General features: G+C 50.0%; 9 protein-coding genes across 9 annotated transcripts; 5 read left to right on the top strand and 4 right to left on the bottom strand.

The window, feature by feature from the left end:
• Window positions 1–38: 38 nt before the first annotated feature.
• Window positions 39–1,245, bottom strand: COCSADRAFT_41774 (uncharacterized protein). Its single transcript, XM_007707393.1, has 2 exons — window positions 843–1,245; window positions 39–574 (listed from the first exon to the last, which is right to left on the bottom strand). Exons 1-2 carry the CDS (start codon window positions 973–975, stop codon window positions 315–317), a joined length of 393 nt encoding a protein of 130 aa, XP_007705583.1. The 5' UTR covers window positions 976–1,245; the 3' UTR covers window positions 39–314.
• A 358-nt stretch (window positions 1,246–1,603) lies between these two features.
• On the top strand, window positions 1,604–2,623 carry COCSADRAFT_129265 (uncharacterized protein). Its single transcript, XM_007707539.1, has 2 exons — window positions 1,604–2,254; window positions 2,315–2,623. The coding sequence occupies exons 1-2, from the start codon at window positions 1,656–1,658 to the stop codon at window positions 2,505–2,507; spliced, it is 792 nt and encodes a 263-aa protein (XP_007705729.1). The 5' UTR covers window positions 1,604–1,655; the 3' UTR covers window positions 2,508–2,623.
• Window positions 2,624–3,461: 838 nt separating this feature from the next.
• COCSADRAFT_41770 (uncharacterized protein) lies at window positions 3,462–4,887 on the top strand. The gene is made up of 2 exons (XM_007707392.1): window positions 3,462–4,019; window positions 4,077–4,887. Exons 1-2 carry the CDS (start codon window positions 3,765–3,767, stop codon window positions 4,476–4,478), a joined length of 657 nt encoding a protein of 218 aa, XP_007705582.1. The 5' UTR covers window positions 3,462–3,764; the 3' UTR covers window positions 4,479–4,887.
• Window positions 4,888–5,143: 256 nt separating this feature from the next.
• COCSADRAFT_41769 (uncharacterized protein) lies at window positions 5,144–6,910 on the top strand. The gene has a single exon (XM_007707391.1). It carries the CDS (start codon window positions 5,643–5,645, stop codon window positions 6,597–6,599), a length of 957 nt encoding a protein of 318 aa, XP_007705581.1. The 5' UTR covers window positions 5,144–5,642; the 3' UTR covers window positions 6,600–6,910.
• Window positions 6,911–7,495: 585 nt separating this feature from the next.
• On the top strand, window positions 7,496–8,894 carry COCSADRAFT_31383 (uncharacterized protein; the record flags this gene model as incomplete). Its single annotated transcript, XM_007707350.1, has 4 exons — window positions 7,496–7,568; window positions 7,728–7,845; window positions 7,998–8,185; window positions 8,314–8,894. 4 exons carry the CDS (start codon window positions 7,496–7,498, stop codon window positions 8,892–8,894), a joined length of 960 nt encoding a protein of 319 aa, XP_007705540.1.
• A 201-nt stretch (window positions 8,895–9,095) lies between these two features.
• Window positions 9,096–12,152, bottom strand: COCSADRAFT_264941 (uncharacterized protein). Its single transcript, XM_007707538.1, has one exon. The coding sequence runs from the start codon at window positions 12,085–12,087 to the stop codon at window positions 9,418–9,420; it is 2,670 nt and encodes an 889-aa protein (XP_007705728.1). The 5' UTR covers window positions 12,088–12,152; the 3' UTR covers window positions 9,096–9,417.
• A 607-nt stretch (window positions 12,153–12,759) lies between these two features.
• On the bottom strand, window positions 12,760–13,671 carry COCSADRAFT_41768 (uncharacterized protein). The gene is made up of 3 exons (XM_007707390.1): window positions 13,245–13,671; window positions 12,994–13,191; window positions 12,760–12,922 (listed from the first exon to the last, which is right to left on the bottom strand). Exons 1-3 carry the CDS (start codon window positions 13,557–13,559, stop codon window positions 12,884–12,886), a joined length of 552 nt encoding a protein of 183 aa, XP_007705580.1. The 5' UTR covers window positions 13,560–13,671; the 3' UTR covers window positions 12,760–12,883.
• Window positions 13,672–13,722: 51 nt separating this feature from the next.
• Window positions 13,723–14,877, top strand: COCSADRAFT_41767 (uncharacterized protein). Its single transcript, XM_007707389.1, has 4 exons — window positions 13,723–13,874; window positions 13,948–14,000; window positions 14,056–14,352; window positions 14,413–14,877. The coding sequence occupies exons 1-4, from the start codon at window positions 13,823–13,825 to the stop codon at window positions 14,533–14,535; spliced, it is 525 nt and encodes a 174-aa protein (XP_007705579.1). The 5' UTR covers window positions 13,723–13,822; the 3' UTR covers window positions 14,536–14,877.
• A 172-nt stretch (window positions 14,878–15,049) lies between these two features.
• On the bottom strand, window positions 15,050–16,074 carry COCSADRAFT_165467 (uncharacterized protein; the record flags this gene model as incomplete). Its single annotated transcript, XM_007707537.1, has 3 exons — window positions 15,050–15,511; window positions 15,568–15,987; window positions 16,042–16,074. The coding sequence occupies 3 exons, from the start codon at window positions 16,072–16,074 to the stop codon at window positions 15,050–15,052; spliced, it is 915 nt and encodes a 304-aa protein (XP_007705727.1).
• Window positions 16,075–16,872: the final 798 nt, after the last annotated feature.

The raw sequence follows: 16,872 nt of genomic DNA, 5'->3' as shown, positions 1-16,872 counted from the left end.
ACTTCAAAAATAATTGTCTGTGCTTGTGTCCAGTGTGGTATTTTACTGATGGTAAATCAACTTGACTTGACTTTGGAAAAAAGTACAAACTCAGTAAATACCTCCCAAACATATGCTAATCCATATTCACTCAACACATACAATAATAGTCACAATAATGATAAACCACTCAAAAAGAGTCATTTGAATTCATCAACTTTTTTGTCATTTCTTCGTTGAACGCTCCCATGATGGACCACTTAGCCAAATACAGATGATTTTGCTTGTCTAAGCCCGGGTATATTGCATCCCACTCCACCACATTCTAGAACATCCTAGTAGAAGAAACCCAGAATCTTGCCGGCAACGTGCTTCCTGCGGGCCTCCTCGTGGTCCATGATACCGGCAGAGGTGGTCAGGACGATGAAACCGAATTGACGAGAGGGGAGTAGCTTGACGACCCACTTCTCCATGTCGCGGAGCTGGACGTTGTAACGGGGGGAGATGACACCGGTCTTGTTGATGCGGCCAATGAGCTGGATGACGATCTTGCCGTTGCGGTGGTCATCGACCTCCTCGAACTCGCCAATGTAGCCTGAAAAAAAGCAAATGTCAGTGTATGTTGCGGCGAAATAAACATCAGACGTCATGAAACGGTTCCGAAGACGTGTAAGTCCTCCGCAGTTCAATATATCGGACACTTAAAGGTCAATGATCGTGGGAAATCGAGATCATTAACTAGTTATCAGCCCGAAGAGGGGAGGGGAGGAAAGGGAGGGGAGGTGGATGTTGATGCAGATGCGCGCCTTTTTCGTCGTTCGGAGTAAGGAGATTAAGACGTCTGTGAAAAAAATTGTACGTACCGTGCTTCTGCATGACGCGGAGGAACTTGACAATGACCTTGGAGGAAGGACGGATCAGGACCTGGCGCTTGCCAGCCTTCTCGGCGTTGTTGATGGCGTTAAGCGCATCGTTAAGGACGGAGGTCTTGACCATTTTGGCGGCGTGTGGAGATTCTCGGTGGCGGCGGAGGGCGACTGAGGTATCTACGCGCAGAATTGTGGTTAGCCTCCAGATGCCAGAGCATGGAGAGTGCCCTCAGACTGCAAGCATGAGGGTTCTTCAGCTCTTGTCGCAGAGGAAAAGCAGTGTCGCCGCCATCCCTATAGATGACAGCGATTGCATCCCCAGGCTCTGAAGGGCACTCGGGTTGACGAAAGACATACCTCGGCTTGTGCGGGTGGTGAGCAGTTGAGGAGAGTCGGTGAGTATAGCAAAACTTCGAGTTTGACGGGGAAATTGGTGTGGTGGGCCGTGCGCTCGCTAACTGGACGGTGCGTGGCTTGGCAGGACCGACTAGACCCTTGCACGCTCGACTGGGGGACCGGCCTCTCTACCTATACCCATGGTTCAACACTTACTGCACGCGACCATTGTATTACAGTTTAGCGGGGAGATTGTTATATTGATGTTTAGATACTTGATTAATACACGTAGAGAGGAATTTAATTTGACCGACATAACACCCATATCGCGCCTTCACGTGCTAACGCGAGTGTCTAACCGCTTTAGTCATGACGTAGCACGTCTTGCTTTGCCCCCCAGTGTATTTGTATTACGAATCTTGTATCTAGCACTTCACATCTTCACCAGATACTTACTCTCCTATCACCACCATGTCTGAAGCATGCTGCACATGCGCTACACTCCTTACATCGATACCACCTACATATGACGAGAAGACAGAGAAGCCCTCACAGTTCGAGCGTAGACTTGACTGCTGCGGGCGCGCTATATGTGCCCGATGTTTAACAGACAACCCTAGATTCCAAAACTACTGTCCATTCTGCCAGATAGCGACGGGCCCATCAGCATTGCCTCCGCAAGGTCTACGCGATCCTCCTACGTATTCGCCACCAGACGAGCACCTGGCGGGTGACGAGTTACCACCTTACTCTGCACATAATTCATTGCAAACGCCACCTGAAAAGTCAAAGGCAAACGGCGAGGATGCGCCCGATGTGTTACATTTCGTAGACCAGAATAACGATTCAGTACGGTCTTTATCTCTTCGATACGGTGTTCCGGCCGACGCCCTCCGCCGAACAAACAACCTGTTTGCCGATCACCTGCTAGCTGCGCGCAGAACAATTCTTATACCCGGCGAGTATTACAAGGGCGGGGTCAGTCTTAGTCCGCGGCCGCTCGAGGGTGAGGAAGAAGAAATTAAGAAGACCAAGTTGAGAAAGTTTATGGTTAAGTGCAAGGTGTCAGAGTAAGTCGGCTTGTGCTGTATCTTGTTGTAGTACGGGGTGTATACTGACTTGGGTGCTAGATATGATGTTGCCCTTCTTTATCTCGAACAAGCAAATTACAACCTTGAACAAGCGATAACTGCGTTCAAGGCTGATGAGGAGTGGGAGAAGGGACATTCTTTAGAGGCAGCGAAGAAGGGCAAGTCCAATGCCTCGCAAAGTCTGGGTCGTAAGAAATGGGGGTTCGGAGGCCTTACTGGCCAAGCTTCGTAGCGCATGAGCCACTGCCGTTCTGGTCGATGTATGTATAAGAATACAGTCTGTGCGTTGGTACTTGATGTCTTGCTCTACTCTAGGTGTACTCCAGGCAAAGTTTTCAACACATCCATTTCCAAACTAAACATGCTCGCCCTGAAACTCCTCACTGTTTTAGTACGAGGGGAGAGTTGTGAACGATCAAGACCCCACCCGTTTATTGCCAATGGCCCCATCATACCGTGCGTCTTGCAAGCACCGTGGCTTACCGTTGGCGCACGGCAAGCGAACTACGGGCATGAAAAACTTAGCCCTCGAGCTGGGCTGCCAACTTGGCGACACTACGCCGTCAAACCATCGAATAACAGCCCTTGAGCAACCCAAAAATGCATGTTGGATCAAACTGTGAAACGCTAACTGCACAGCGGGCGCTTCGCAAGAAAACCTAGGGCTTGCACATGTGTGCATGTGCAAAGAGGGGCTGCTTCGGGCAAAGTGTCGGCGCTTACAATGCTGAATGCTGTGTAGAAAAGCGTATCTCTGGACGCTGATTGGCTGGCAAATCTCACAACAGGGGCCACCAAAACAAGCTGCAGTAAACCCAACGAAGGAACGAGTTATGGGGATGGTAGTAAAATGTACCACATGCAGTAAGACAGCAGTAGGGATGCAAGGGACTAATACTGCTATTCTAGGCGTGGACTGCATGGTTACGCGCTGCGAATGACAGCGCTGGGGCCATTACTTTGCTGTATCGTAGCGCTACCAGGGCGGACACCACTGGGTAGTCCCAGCGGCAAGGCAGATTGGACCAATGTCTTTTTTCTTCGTACTTCTCGTTCGTCTATTTCGAGGTGCGCGAGTAATAGTTTGGGAGTGGGGAGGCTGCAAGGGGTGGATGGAAGGCCGGGTAGCGGCAAAGGGTGTTCTGTGGGCTTGAAACCGCAATTGCGACCAAGTCGTTTTAAAGGCATGTTGGCCACCCGTCTTGGTGCTTACTTTTCTGTCCATCCAGCTCAGGCAGTAAGGTTTTCTCTTAGACGACGGCCTCAGGAACGAATATATCTGGCTCTTTCTCCTTCGCGTCTTTTGTTTCTTTATCACTGTTGTTGGCCCCTCTTTTATTTTATACACGGACGATAAAGAATAGGTGATCCTGGTTGACACCCTGCTCGGACGATACAATCTTTATATCCTTGTTGTTTTGTTTCATTCACCTTTCTCGATTACGAGTAATACTATCAGACCGGAACTTGAGAGAACACGATCGTCAAGATGAAGATCAACCCCGCTCCTTTCCACATGGCTCAGGCCGTCATCACTGGCCTTGTCGTTGTCCTTAGCATCGCTATCCTTGGTACTTCTGCGCACACTCTCCGTATCTTCAACGAGCAACACCTGTCCAACCCATGGTGGGCACCCATGTGGCCCCAGCACTTTGATGTACAAGGAACCAAGGCACTCATCGCTTCTTCTGTGGTCACATTGGTTCTCTGCGGCGCTTTCTTGATCGCATCATTCATTCCCAAGGTACGTATAATTCTGTGGTAATGCTTTAGTGAAGTCATGTAGACTAACGTGTAGCAGTTGGCGCTTCGTCAGAAATACACTCTCCGCGCTCTTCTTTCCTTAGCCACACTACTCCCTACTCTTCTTCTTACGCTCATTACTACTGTCTGGGCACACATTCTCAACGGAAACGCACCCGATGTCGATACCATTCAGACATGGACTTGCAAGATGCAAAGCTCGCGGCCACTTGAGCAAGACCTACCTGAGGGCATTGCTATGCCGCCTGGCATGGGCAACGGCGACTTCAAGTCGCTTTGTCAATCGAGCAAGTTTGCGCTCTGGGGAACCCTTGTAGTCTTCCTGCTGGTTGGTGCAAGCACTGGTGTCACAATGATTACTTGGATAGCGGACAAGTGGGCTGCTAGGCAGCACAGGAAGGAGGTCGAGATGGGCAACATCCCCGCCGACCTACCTTGAGAGTGTCAGCAGTATGTTGCATTTTCTCTGAGACGAAGGCTTGCCTAAGGTCTGGTTAGGTTGGGTTCGGAGGCGAGTCAATTGTTTAGTATATCCCGGAGTCTGTCTTCACAAGGCGAGAAGACATAGACTTGTATTTACTGTAAGGCGTACTGGTGCTTTTGGCGGAACAAGGCCTCCGGTCGGCGGGTCATGGGATGTTGTATTTCTTTCGCGATTGTACGATTTGGATAAATGAAACAAGTCTCAAGCGGCCAAGCACCAATGCCTCGTTCCTTCGACGTGTGGATAGTGTGAGGGCGACGGGTCGAGATTGGCGATTAGCCTTGTTCAAAGGCGATGAGGGCTAGTTGCGCACGACGGACCGATGGGCTTCTAGGGTAGTATCGTGGGAACGGTAGCGAGGTACGTTGACGTAGTCGTAATTCCATTGTCTTCAAAGATACGTGTCGGCAGTGTCGGAGCGCCATAACGCTTGCTGCGATGTCATGGCATCTGATGGGCGCTAGCAGGGATTGCAGGTGTTTGTCGCTGAGCAGAAGCAACAGCAAAGCCGGTGGGAAAAAATGTCTTTTGGATGAGCTAAGATGCGCCGTCTCGAGACACAGCCAGAGTCTCAGCAGTTTCAGCGGCGGAGGGAGTCTGCGGTAAAAGTCTCAGTGCGTGTAGAGTAGATGGAAGCGACCCGCACTCGCCCTCGCCCTCGCCCTCGCCCTCACCCTCGCGCCTCGGACGCGGCGCGCGTGGCTTCATGTTAGCCCGCCTCCCGCAGTGGATCCCCGTGAATAAGCTGGTCAGCGATCACCCTCCTGTCCCCGTTGCCCTTAGTTTGTCGCGTCATCTCAGCTGCCGCCATCCGCCTCGCTCGTCCCCATACTACCATACTTAGACAGCTCCAAACTATCTTTTGCGCCTGTGCCCTCCAATCTTCCGCTCCGCCAGTGCTGTCGGACCATCGAACCTTTTCTATCCGCCGTTCTTCGACGAGCCGAGCAGCCGATCAGATCGCTCCGCCCCCCGGCACAGGGCTCGAGCGTGCATTCAAGCGGCATCAGAAAGATCACCCCTCTCCACTGCGGCAGCGAGGCTGCATAACTGTCTGGACTGCCCCGGCCCGCGCCCTCTTCCTCCTCCTCTGCCTCTGCCTCTGCCTCTGCAATCGCTATGCACCATTGCTCTACACCACCTACGCTCGCCCAACAACACCCCTGCAAGAAACAGTTCCAGCCTAGCATCACGACCTATTTTGAGGTGCGGGACGGCTTGCACAACTGTGACCACCTGCCGGGCCTAGAACCAATTACCCGTCCGCGACACCAAAACACACGGCCAATTGCCCACCCCCGACACCACCTTGCCTCCCACGCCCCTCCCCAGGTTCAAGCAGACTTGCTGAGCGCGGGCATGCGAGTACGCAAGAGCGTACCCGAAGGCTACAAGACGCACAAGATGCTCACCTCACCCTCGGACCGCTTCGCTAGGGCGAGACCTCGCCTGGACATCAAGCCCCCGCCAGAGGCCGTGCCCGACCACTACCAACACCAGCGCGAGCTGCTGCCCTTCTATGGCCTACACGATATTGGCGGCTTCGCTGAACAACCCACCACAAACCCTTACCTCTATACGACATCTCCAAACCGCCAGAGACCTACCATTGCTTTTCCACTCACCGCCGACGCCTTCACCCAGCCCTTTCCAGACCAATCTTCCACAGACAGCGGCTACGACTCCACCACATCGCCCTCCTCGCAACGTCTGCACAACCCCTCAAAACGCTCGTGGCATGACGAAGACGAGGTAAGGCCACTCAACACAAACTTCCTCTTCAATGGTCGCTCCTCGTCATCAAGAGGCGCCAACTTGGCCGTTGAGTTCGACGACGTCCCTGTCAGCCCGTTGAGTGAGACACCCACCCAAGGTATAAATGCACTGCCGCCCGTACGACATTTTGCGCAGCCCAGGTCCAGACGTACCACAAGGCGGACCATTAGCGACGACGACATTGACATGGACTTTGAAAATTCCGCACGGATCGAGGGCCGCGTGGGTGCAGGCAGTAATAGTGATTTCGAAGAAGCTGACTTTCTGCGCGACGAAGAGGTACACATGAGTGGTGTTTGATCTCCCTTGCTCTCTCTCTCTCCCTTCAACTAAAATCTTCTAACGACCTCTTTTTTATGCGCTTTTCTTCCTTCCGGTTGCAAATCATGGCATATGGCGCTACACGGTGAATTTATTACGAAGATGATATGTCGTTCATGTCGGCGCGTATACCCGGGATGTCATTTTTTTATATTCCCTTTCTTAGACTTGGTCTTATTCTTATTCTTCTCTTCTTACTCTGTTATTCTCCGGTCTCCAAGTTGTATACTGCATGACCTGACAAGTAATCTAGTATATGTATGTATCGAACTAAAAATGATCAAGTAATGTCTTTGTATGTTCTGCCGTTGCTCTGTTCGTAGGGCTGTCGTGCCGGTTTTGTGCGATCTGACCTGCCTTCTCTCTGTTGCCCCTGCTTTTGTGTTCATTGTGTAGGCGGGTGTTGCTGTGTGTCGTGCCTGCCCGCCATAGCCCTGATTATGTCACGTACACGTGTGTCGCTTCTGTTTCCTCTGACGAGATCACACAAAACACACTCTTCTTTCCCTATCTTCAGATGTCCCTGCTCAGATTGCTTTTCCTTTTTGTCTCTACTAGGAAGAGCTGTTGAAAACTTCACTCCAGAAGCTGTACTTACTAGCGGAAGAGCTGTAGGCGATGATTGTATCTCAAAGGTCGGAATTTGAAACTACTAAAACTAAAACAGAAAATTTAAAGATCAAGGACTTAAACCCTAAAAACAATACTCTTACTACATACTATAGAGAGTAATATGCCAGTACATAGAGTTACTCGTAACCTTAGGCGAAACTATTGTCGCCCGAACTCTGGTATAAGAGTAGGACTTCCTCTACGGGGGAGGGCTGCAATCTCATAAGTTTTTCAACCATCCAGATACATCTCTTAAGCCTCGAATGTCTTCCTACCTCTCTGTTACTAGTGTCATGAAGGAGAAAGTAGCTCGTCTCCTTCATGGTAAGACTCATGGTAAGACTCGACACCATCAGCACCTGTTCAGTAACAGAACAAGTCTAGCTACTCTAGCTACTACAGAGAAATATTGATATAGCTGATCCGGATGCACTAGATGCGCGTTATTCTGGCTGGTCTAACTCCACTAGATGCTGATTGATCTGGCTGCTCCAGCTACTCCAGGCGCCCACTGCTCCAGCCGGACTAGCAGCATCGATGGGCAGCTGGACCAGTCAGCAGGGCTAGATCAACGAGCATTTGGTGTCGCTACAGTAACTCTGACTTTTGGAGTGTAAGCATCACCCGTAGAAGACTGGTTTTTTCTAAACAGGTATTGAGTTCACTCTCACTTCTATTTGTACATGAGAGTTCACATTCACCGTTGCCTGCACCGATGAGTCACTTAATCAATCACAAATATTTTCAAATCTCTTACCGACTTAGCCAGCTTGTACACAACTCCAACAACCAAACACCTACGTACCAGCATTGTACTTCCTCTCAAACAAACATGGTGCTTGTCCTACGCTACCCGAAGAAGCGCCCCTGCGATGAGGACAGCGACCTTGAGGCGCGTAAAAAGTTGCGTCTTCCCATCAACGAGGGACCAATGTCAGAAAACTTCCTTCCAAGTATGAAATCCGTTACTAACGAGGCCAAGGCTTACTTCAGAACCTGTCAAAGTTCTTGTTGGCAAATCCAAGACAACCTATTTTGTAAATGAGGCGCAGCTCCGTGCAAGTTCCGACTTCTTCATCAGAGCCTCTGATGGGGACTGGAAAGAGAGCGCAGCGAGAACCGTCACACTATGCGGGGCTTTGCCACGGGCTTTCTATGTCTACTCCAAATGGCTTTACTGGCTACTTCTATACGGTGTATCCAGAAGGCAGAATTTACAACGAGAAGCTGGCTACGTATGTGAACCGAGAGCACGGTATGTTCACTAAATGCTACCAGCTAGCCGACTTTCTCCAAGCCACTGATTTCAAAGACGCGTGTATCGATTTTTTGATCAACAAGATGATAGTTGGAGACGAGCATTATCATGGTATTGCAAAGCATATCTATGCGTACTCCCTTGAATCGTCGCCCCATCGTCAATTCGGCATTGACTGCGCCCTCAATTTTTGGGGAAAGACAGCCTTTGAGCGCTTTGGTGAACAAGAGTTTCCGCAAGAATTCCAAAACGACTTGATACTTGCATTAGGTTTGCATTTACGGAATGGTCTTGAACACGCTTCTGCCAAGGAATACTTCAAAAACATTAACCACTGCAAATATCACGAACACGTCAAGAGCGGCAAGCCCTGCTACAAGACAAGGTTCAAACATCTTCCTTGAGCATATCCACTGGCCCTGTAAGTTACCCATACGCCAATGTTCGTTGATTGAACTAACGTTCCAACGCTTAGGCCACGATCCTCCAGGTTGAACTGACCAGCGGATACGAATAAGACATGAACACCCGGATTGGCAGAATGAGTTAGCATACACGGAATGTACAAAGAGACGGACTCATATCGTGGTCCATAATATAGTCTCTCCTCATAATGGAGCTGATCAGTTCATCGGAGGAATTGTATTCCATAATAGTCTTGTTCACTCTCTTGCTTTAGTGGGATAATCAAATATTTGTTTTACAAAAGTCTATGCTCTCGAGCAACTCTCACCCCTTTCCACCTCTGCAACATAACCTGAATGATACGATACTCTATATTTGATAAATACCTCATCATTGCCGCCTCATGTTCTTTACCTCCCGATCCCGATGTATTGAATAGAAGAAACGCCAACGCTATGCATACGCGAATGTAGCAAATACACTACTTACCTCCCACATCCCTGCCCATGTAAAAAAAAGAATCTACGACGTCGACTTGGTAAGCAGAAACCCCACATTACACTCCGGTTGCTTCAAGACACTAAGGAAAACATCATCATCCACCGCGACCGCCAAATCATCCACTACCTCATCTTCTGCACTTCCCTCGTCAGCACCCTTATCCATACCCTTAAGAACCTTGGTATCAATATGCCGATACTCCATCAACATCCTCAACTTCGGTTGCTTCGCCGCGCGCCTCGCCTTAATCTTCGCCTCCTGCTCCTCGACATTAACCTCGCTAGCTTTGCGAAGCATCGGGTATTCCTCTTCTTCCACCTCTTCTTCAGACTGTTCATTTGTAGCACCAAGCGTATCCTCGAGCTTGCCCCGACACTCGCACGTGCAGCCGAGTAAATCGTGAGTCTGGCACCCCTCGCGCTCGTCTAGCCGAAACAGATCGCGGAGTTCTTCTTGGGAAAAGGAGGATGCGGAGGCTTTGTTATCTACGACTGCGTTGGCGAGGCCCATTTTCATGACTTGGCGCTGGTAGATTTTCTCGTCGAGACCGCCCTGCACGAGGAAGCGGTAGACTTTGCACGGTAGCTTCTGGCCGTCGCGGTGGATGCGGGCCATGGCTTGCAGGTCGGTGGCGGGGTTCCAGTCGATGTCGAAGAGCACGATGCGCGAGGCGCCAATGAGGTTGAGACCTACACCGCCGGATTTGGCGGACAGGAGGAAGGCGAACGAGGTTGTTTTGGGGGTTTTGTTGAACTTCTCGACGAGGGACTGGCGCTTCGAGGCGGGTGTGCTGCCGTCGAGACGGAGGAAGGTGTAGGAAAGGGATACGAGGAGGCGCTCAATCATGTCTAGTGTTGTTGTGTAGTTTGAGACTATGACGATTTTTTCTTCGGTCGTGGTATAGATGGAGTGAATGAGGCTGTCGAGTAGTCGCAACTTTGCGCTTGAAGCGCTTGAACTGAGGATTTTGCTGGGGATGAGTGGGATGATGGACTGAAGCATCTCAGATGGCGTGTCATCATTGTCCTTGGACGATTTGAGTAATGAAGGGCTGTTGCAGACTTTCTTCAGCACGTTGATGAGCTGCAGCGCAATATCCGTACTACCCAGCGCAAGTCTGAATGTTGGCGAGCCGAGAATAGCGCGGTAGGTCTCCGCTTGTCCTTTGGTGGGCCTGCAGAAGACAATGTGCTCAGTTTTCGGCGGTAGGTATTTCGAAAGGACTTCTGCTGTCCGCCGGATCATGAACTGACTAGTCAGAGATACAAGCTCCTTCCAGCGTGCCTCGCCTTTTTCAAGTTCTGCTTCGCTTGCGTCCGGCTGACGACTACGCATAATGGGCAGCTCGAACGATCGCTTGAAGGCGGATCGTTGTCCGAGGAGTCCAGGGTTGACAAAATCGATGGCAGTATAGAACTCGCCAAGATCGTTCTGTAACGGAGTACCAGACAGAATGATGCGCCTCTCCGTGTTCAGAGACTGGATAGCAAGCATGGCCTTATTGCTCGCTGTTTTCAACCTATGACCCTCGTCTGCAATGACGATATCGACACCGCTGCCCTTCTTCAGCTCTTCTTGAACGATACGAAGCATCTCGTATCCGACAATCATAATGTTGTAAGACTTGCCCATGGTGAAGTTGGCAATCTTCTTGTTCTTTGCATCCAATACGAACACACCGACTCTCTCATTGCCGAGCCACTTGCGGAACTCACGTTTCCAATTATCTACTAGACCAGCTGGACAGACGATTAGGGCTTTCTTGATAAGAGGAGGGGAATCATGTATCGGATTCTGCTTCATCAGTGTCCAGAGAAGTGTGATGGTCTGAAGCGTTTTACCCAAGCCCATCTCGTCAGCCATGATAGCACCCTCGCCCTCGCATCGCATACCCATAACGCATTCGTACAAAAATTGTACACCCTCGCGTTGGTGATCTCGGAGGTGCTTGCTGAGGACTGGGTCGACAACTACATCAACTATTTGCTTTCCTTTGGGACATGAATCAGGTCGTTTCATAATGAGGGCGTTGGGTGCATTTGGGTCGTGACGGGGTTGCGGAATTGACGGGTTGCGCTGCGGCATGACGGTGGTAGATAGCAACGGTGCCTTGAATTGCTGCTTGCGATAAGCCGAGAGCTTGTACTCGGGCACAATCTCCTTGTCGTCGGCAGTTTCTTGACCCTTCTTCGAATTTGGTTTAACCGATAACAGAGGCTTGTGTCCTGGCTCAGGCCGCTTTGGCTGCTGTATTGGTGCAGCCGCAACCTTGCCTAGGAACATGCGTCCCGAAAGGTAATCTGCCTTATCCATGGAATTCTCAACCTCTATTTCTCTTCCACCAATGGAAAGAGTAGATCCGGGGAGTAGTGGCCGACTGCATGCTCCCTTTCCCAGCTCTTTCCCCGTCTCGCTGTCGTTGAGCGTAGCGTATCCACCCACGACAGCAAGAACACCATCTCCGTCCCATGTCTTATTCTTCTTGGTCGTATGTTTTCGCCATAATACTGTATAATAATTTCCTTCGAGACCCGGGGGTAGGAATTGTGCTGGTGCTGGATTGTTCATAGTATTGAGCGGTTGGCGGTTGCCCACCGACAGTGCATTAGATCCAATTCTTCGTTTCTTGCTCGGTGGCTCGCCATTTTCAGGACGTGGGCGCGTGAGGGTGAGAGGCCGGAAAGGTTTCATGATGAGTAGCTTCACTCACCAACTAGCATCTCTGTTTGCGAGATGGTTGTTTGGGAGGCGACAAGGGTGGAGGCGAAGTAGCGGCGAGCGCGACGCGCCGAACCAAAACGCGGTCTTGCGTTATCACGTGACATTGCCATATCACTCTATCCGATGAACAGGATTGATTTGCGCTTGAACAGTTGCGCATCTCAAGTGCTGTCCCTAATAAATAATTCAATCCTGTCTCTTCCTAGTATCATTGGTGAAATAACAGTGTAAGCCTGTTGTTCCTCTTTCTTCATTGGCATGATCATATTTTATAAGTTTAAGATATTACTATCATACGATGACCTTATTAGCTCAAAAATTATTATTGATTTCAAGACTGCCTAAGAATAATAGAGTGTTGAGTATGTATATTAAGTGCATAAGTATAGTACAAAGGTGCGACATAGCAGGTGATGCATCATTTCCTTTTTTCAATTGAGAGAACGGAGTCGAGAAGCGGATATACGGTAGTACGAGAACTCTGTATACCCCGCTGAGGAGCAAATGGTCTATTCATCGCCCCCATACTTTATCGCTGTCTGAGTCTTATCTACGTATACACAGAGAAACCCCAGGGCGCATCTATTCCAACAGCATACTGCATCGGGGTTTCGTTAAGCTGGTAGACTTATATATGGTTTTGACGAGGTGAATTTTGGTTGTAATTTTTTGTATTCGAATTGTCTCTTTTACGCTACGTAGCCCAATTCAACTGGCGATACTCTGATCGATATAGCAGAGCGGGCAATGCCACGAACAATCTCCCTCAGTCTTGAGCTGCGTTTGAAAACTCACCCTTGTAGTACTGTAGTCATTAGCCGATGCCCATTGCTACGTATAGGTCTGGAGCCAGACTTTTAAAAAGACCGCACTTACCTCGGACACATTTCTCGCTAGCTTTGGGTCCCTCAGCCTTGATTTTGCGGTCGGTATACTCCAGTTGTTAACATCCCACCACCATCTTCGTATCCGGGCGCCTACACCTTGTCCACTGAACTTTGTTGATCGATTCCAATGCCTCCAGCCGTTGAGGAGGAGGGTCCATAGAACACCCTGTGCAAAGCACATTATGACCTATTTCTTATCAGTATATGTATCCCACCAGAGATATTCTAAACGTATGGTACCTGATCTCGCAGCGTAATCCACAACACACCCTTCCATCCCTCTGCATGCTCAATGCTCTTCAAATAGCTTTGTTCGAATCGGAGGTCTGGCAGTGGAGGCATTGCCTTGTTCCGCGGCACCGGATCCAACACGCTGAGAGGAATCTCGTCCTCTCCAACATCCGAGGCGTCGGGATCGGGGTGTTCATTGAGACGGACTGGTTGTTTCTTGGATGCGGCGGTCGATGGGTTCACGTCGTGTCGTGGTGATGGATGTCGGTTGATGGATGCGCCCTGCAGCACGGAGCCGATTTCTACGGGTGCGTCTGAGTCCATGGTATCTGTCGATATCTTTGGTTGCGACGATCTAACCTAAAAGCGAAGCAATGTACAGGTGTAGGACAGTGAATGTCCTGGCTTGGCGATTGACGTCGGAGGTGCCTGCGTCTAGCGCAGATGGACCCTTGGTGGCGACGGGCGGGACCTCCAAGTTGGCGGGCGCACGGCGACACAACCAAGCCCAGCAACCCCACAAGCCAGGCCCTCGACCACTCCTACCTTCACCGCACCCTAATTCTTACCGCCAACAAGCCGCCAACATGGGTAACCAACAGTCAGGGCTGCTCGACAACATCGCCTCGGGCTCGAATTGTACGTAGGCGGCTGAAGAGAAGGCTCACCTGCGAAGGGTCTGGCTAAAAGAATGCTTGCTGACGGCACGTAGTCGACCGCGAGGAGGTAGACCGCCTGAGGAAGCGATTTATGAAGCTGGACAAGGTGCGCAATTGAAGCTGCACCAAAAAGCCACACAGCCTGGCTAACTCCCGCCCAGGACAACTCTGGAACCATTGAGCGTGACGAATTCCTGGCCCTCCCTCAGATCTCCTCAAACCCTCTCGCAACACGAATGATCGCCATCTTTGACGAAGACGGTGGCGGTGACGTTGATTTCCAAGAGTTCGTCTCTGGCCTTTCAGCCTTCAGCAGCAAGGGCAACAAGGAGGAGAAGCTACGTTTCGCATTCCGCGTATACGACATTGATCGCGATGGTTACATCAGCAACGGCGAGCTCTTCATAGTACTGAAGATGATGGTCGGCAGCAACCTGAAGGACCAGCAACTGCAGCAGGTATGTGTGCACACGAGTGCCAAGGCGATAAGCACTAGAAGCAGTACTGACACTTCGTAGATTGTCGACAAGACCATCATGGAGGCTGACCTAGACCGTGACGGCAAGATCAGCTTTGAAGAGTTTACCAAGATGGTTGAGAACACAGATGTATCCATGAGCATGACCTTGGACCAATTTTAAGCGCTATTCCCTATCACAAATACAACAACGTCTTTTGATACGAAGGTTTTCTCGGCGAGGCGTTCATGGTGTTGCAGGCACACTTGGGATGGATTTGAAAGTACTCGATATCCATTGATCCAGGGGTTTGGTTCCTGAACATGAGCAGTGTGCACGAGGACGCTGGTATTGACAAGAGGCAGTTGTGCAGTTCACTAGATGCAATTTACCTTCACAAAAGATACCCAAGGCGGCCATTTCTCTGTAATGCAGGAACGGCCCGATTCCGCCCCTACCCCAGCACCAAAACACCAAAGCATTTCACAGTCTTGAATGCATATCCGAAACACCTTCTTGATCCCCATTCTCTTTTGAATCTAGAAAAAGACTAAACTAAGCAGTGAAGAAACTGATTGAAAAGAGCATTCTAGCACACTACCGTCAGCTTGTATGAAAACGCCTTTGTCATCGCTAACCGTAACCACACAAAATTCCTGCACATGACTAGTCTGTACAGAACAACTTCACAGTTACTCTACCGCCAGATGCTTCCGAACTTTATCTTCATAGTGAACCAGGCTCCCGGCTCCGCACGCAGACGCGCCAAGAAAGCCTCGACATCCCTCTTGATGTAGTGCAAACTCGTAAGCATACCACCTGCACTCTCAAACATACCACCAAGCTCCTTGCGAATCTGATCTTTCACCGCACCTCCATCACCAGAAAACATCCTATGAATCTCCTGATACGCATGCAAGTCGTCGCACGCCCCCGTCATCAGCGCATTCAGATCCGGCGGCAGACTCCCAATCGCAGTCCCATGTGGATCCGACAGCGTCTGAAACAAGCCCTGATAAAGCTGCAGCATTTGAAGTACCCTCCTGAAAACCCATTTCAGCGGCGCAACTTCACTTACAACTACGCTATACAAGACTTCCATCTTGTTTAGCAGCGCCCCTCGATCGTTAACCAGGGACCTAGCTGCCACATTCTCGTTCTCAAGCGTATCAGATTCGTGAAAACATCGCTGAAAGCCTCGCTCTCCGTCTCTACCTCGCATGCATGCGAGACTAGGTCTGCCAACCGAACTTCACACGCCGCCAAAGCCTTCTTGTCGCGATCACGCAAGCGTGCAAAGTTTTCAGCCGCACGCTCATTTTCCGACCGTAGTTTGTGAAAGATGAATTTGTGCTGCGCGAGTTGGCGTTGGAGCTGCTCTTTCTGCGCTTCTAGATGGCTGGCTGCTACCTGGCCTTTGGTAGCTTGCGTTAGTGACTCCTGATAGCGATTTGCGCGCCGCTGCGAGTTCTCGCCGAGGACTTTGTAGTACTCAATTTGGTGGCGGGCTTGCTTGAGATCGACCTGGAGGATTTTGACGTATTCGGCATAGTTGGCTACTTTTTCTTCGTCTTTTTCCCCTTCTTTTTCTCGGTACAGCTCTTGTATCAGGGTGGTTTGTTCTTCGAGTGCCTTCTATAAAGCGGTGTTTTCGGCCCGTAAGTTTTCTTCTTTGTAATGGAGTTTTACAATTTCTTGGTGTAGTTCTTCGGTTTCGTCCATTGGCGCGGGGGGTTCTTGGCTTTGGGGGAGGCGCTGGGGCTTGGTCCTAAACTAGTAGCCGGTTTTCTTTTAGGGAAATGGGTTGGAGTTTCACGGCCTGAAGGGAAGGTTGAGCATATATAGCCTGGGACTCTGACATTGTTTAGACATTGTTGGTGCGTAGTGAAAACCGCCAGGTGAAGTAACCAGAGCCACTGATCATGTGGGCGCTCTTGCACAATGTGTTTAGCTAGGCTAGCATGATATAGTGATAGCGAATGAGATTCATTGCAAGGTTCCCAAATCTCCTATTTTTAAATTTCTCTGTGAAATGCAAAGGCAATTGGGATATAAGCTGATACTCGATTGAGTTGACACCTACACTTGAACAATCTGTAGATATCTGGATCGAGCTTCTCTCGTTACTCATCTTCATCACAATCATCAAAAGGCCAGTGCCGCTCAGTCATTTCTCTCAACAACTGGTCACCTTCTACAGAAGCCAGCGACTGCTCTCGAATCTCAGCTGCTCTGCTCTTAGAGGTTTAATAATCATCATTTGGAGTCCAACCATCCGCTGACACACCAACATACTCGCTGATCCCTTCTATGACCTTATCTACTTCGCGATGCTCTTCGTCTAAAGCATCGATACGTTCCGTCTCGTTTTGTGTAAAAGATACAGGAAAAGCTGGTGCGGTTCCGTCCTGATTTTGAGAAGCAATCTTGTCCCAATCCCTCTGAATCTGAACAAGGCCATACTGGAAAGACGTATTGGGACTTTTCTTATCAAAGACATATTTTACCTTGAGATAATTG

The sequence above is a fragment of the Bipolaris sorokiniana genome (genome assembly GCF_000338995.1).
Source record: "Bipolaris sorokiniana ND90Pr unplaced genomic scaffold COCSAscaffold_19, whole genome shotgun sequence".
Classification (NCBI taxonomy): domain Eukaryota; kingdom Fungi; phylum Ascomycota; class Dothideomycetes; order Pleosporales; family Pleosporaceae; genus Bipolaris; species Bipolaris sorokiniana.
This window is presented reverse-complemented; position numbering and strand designations above follow the sequence as displayed.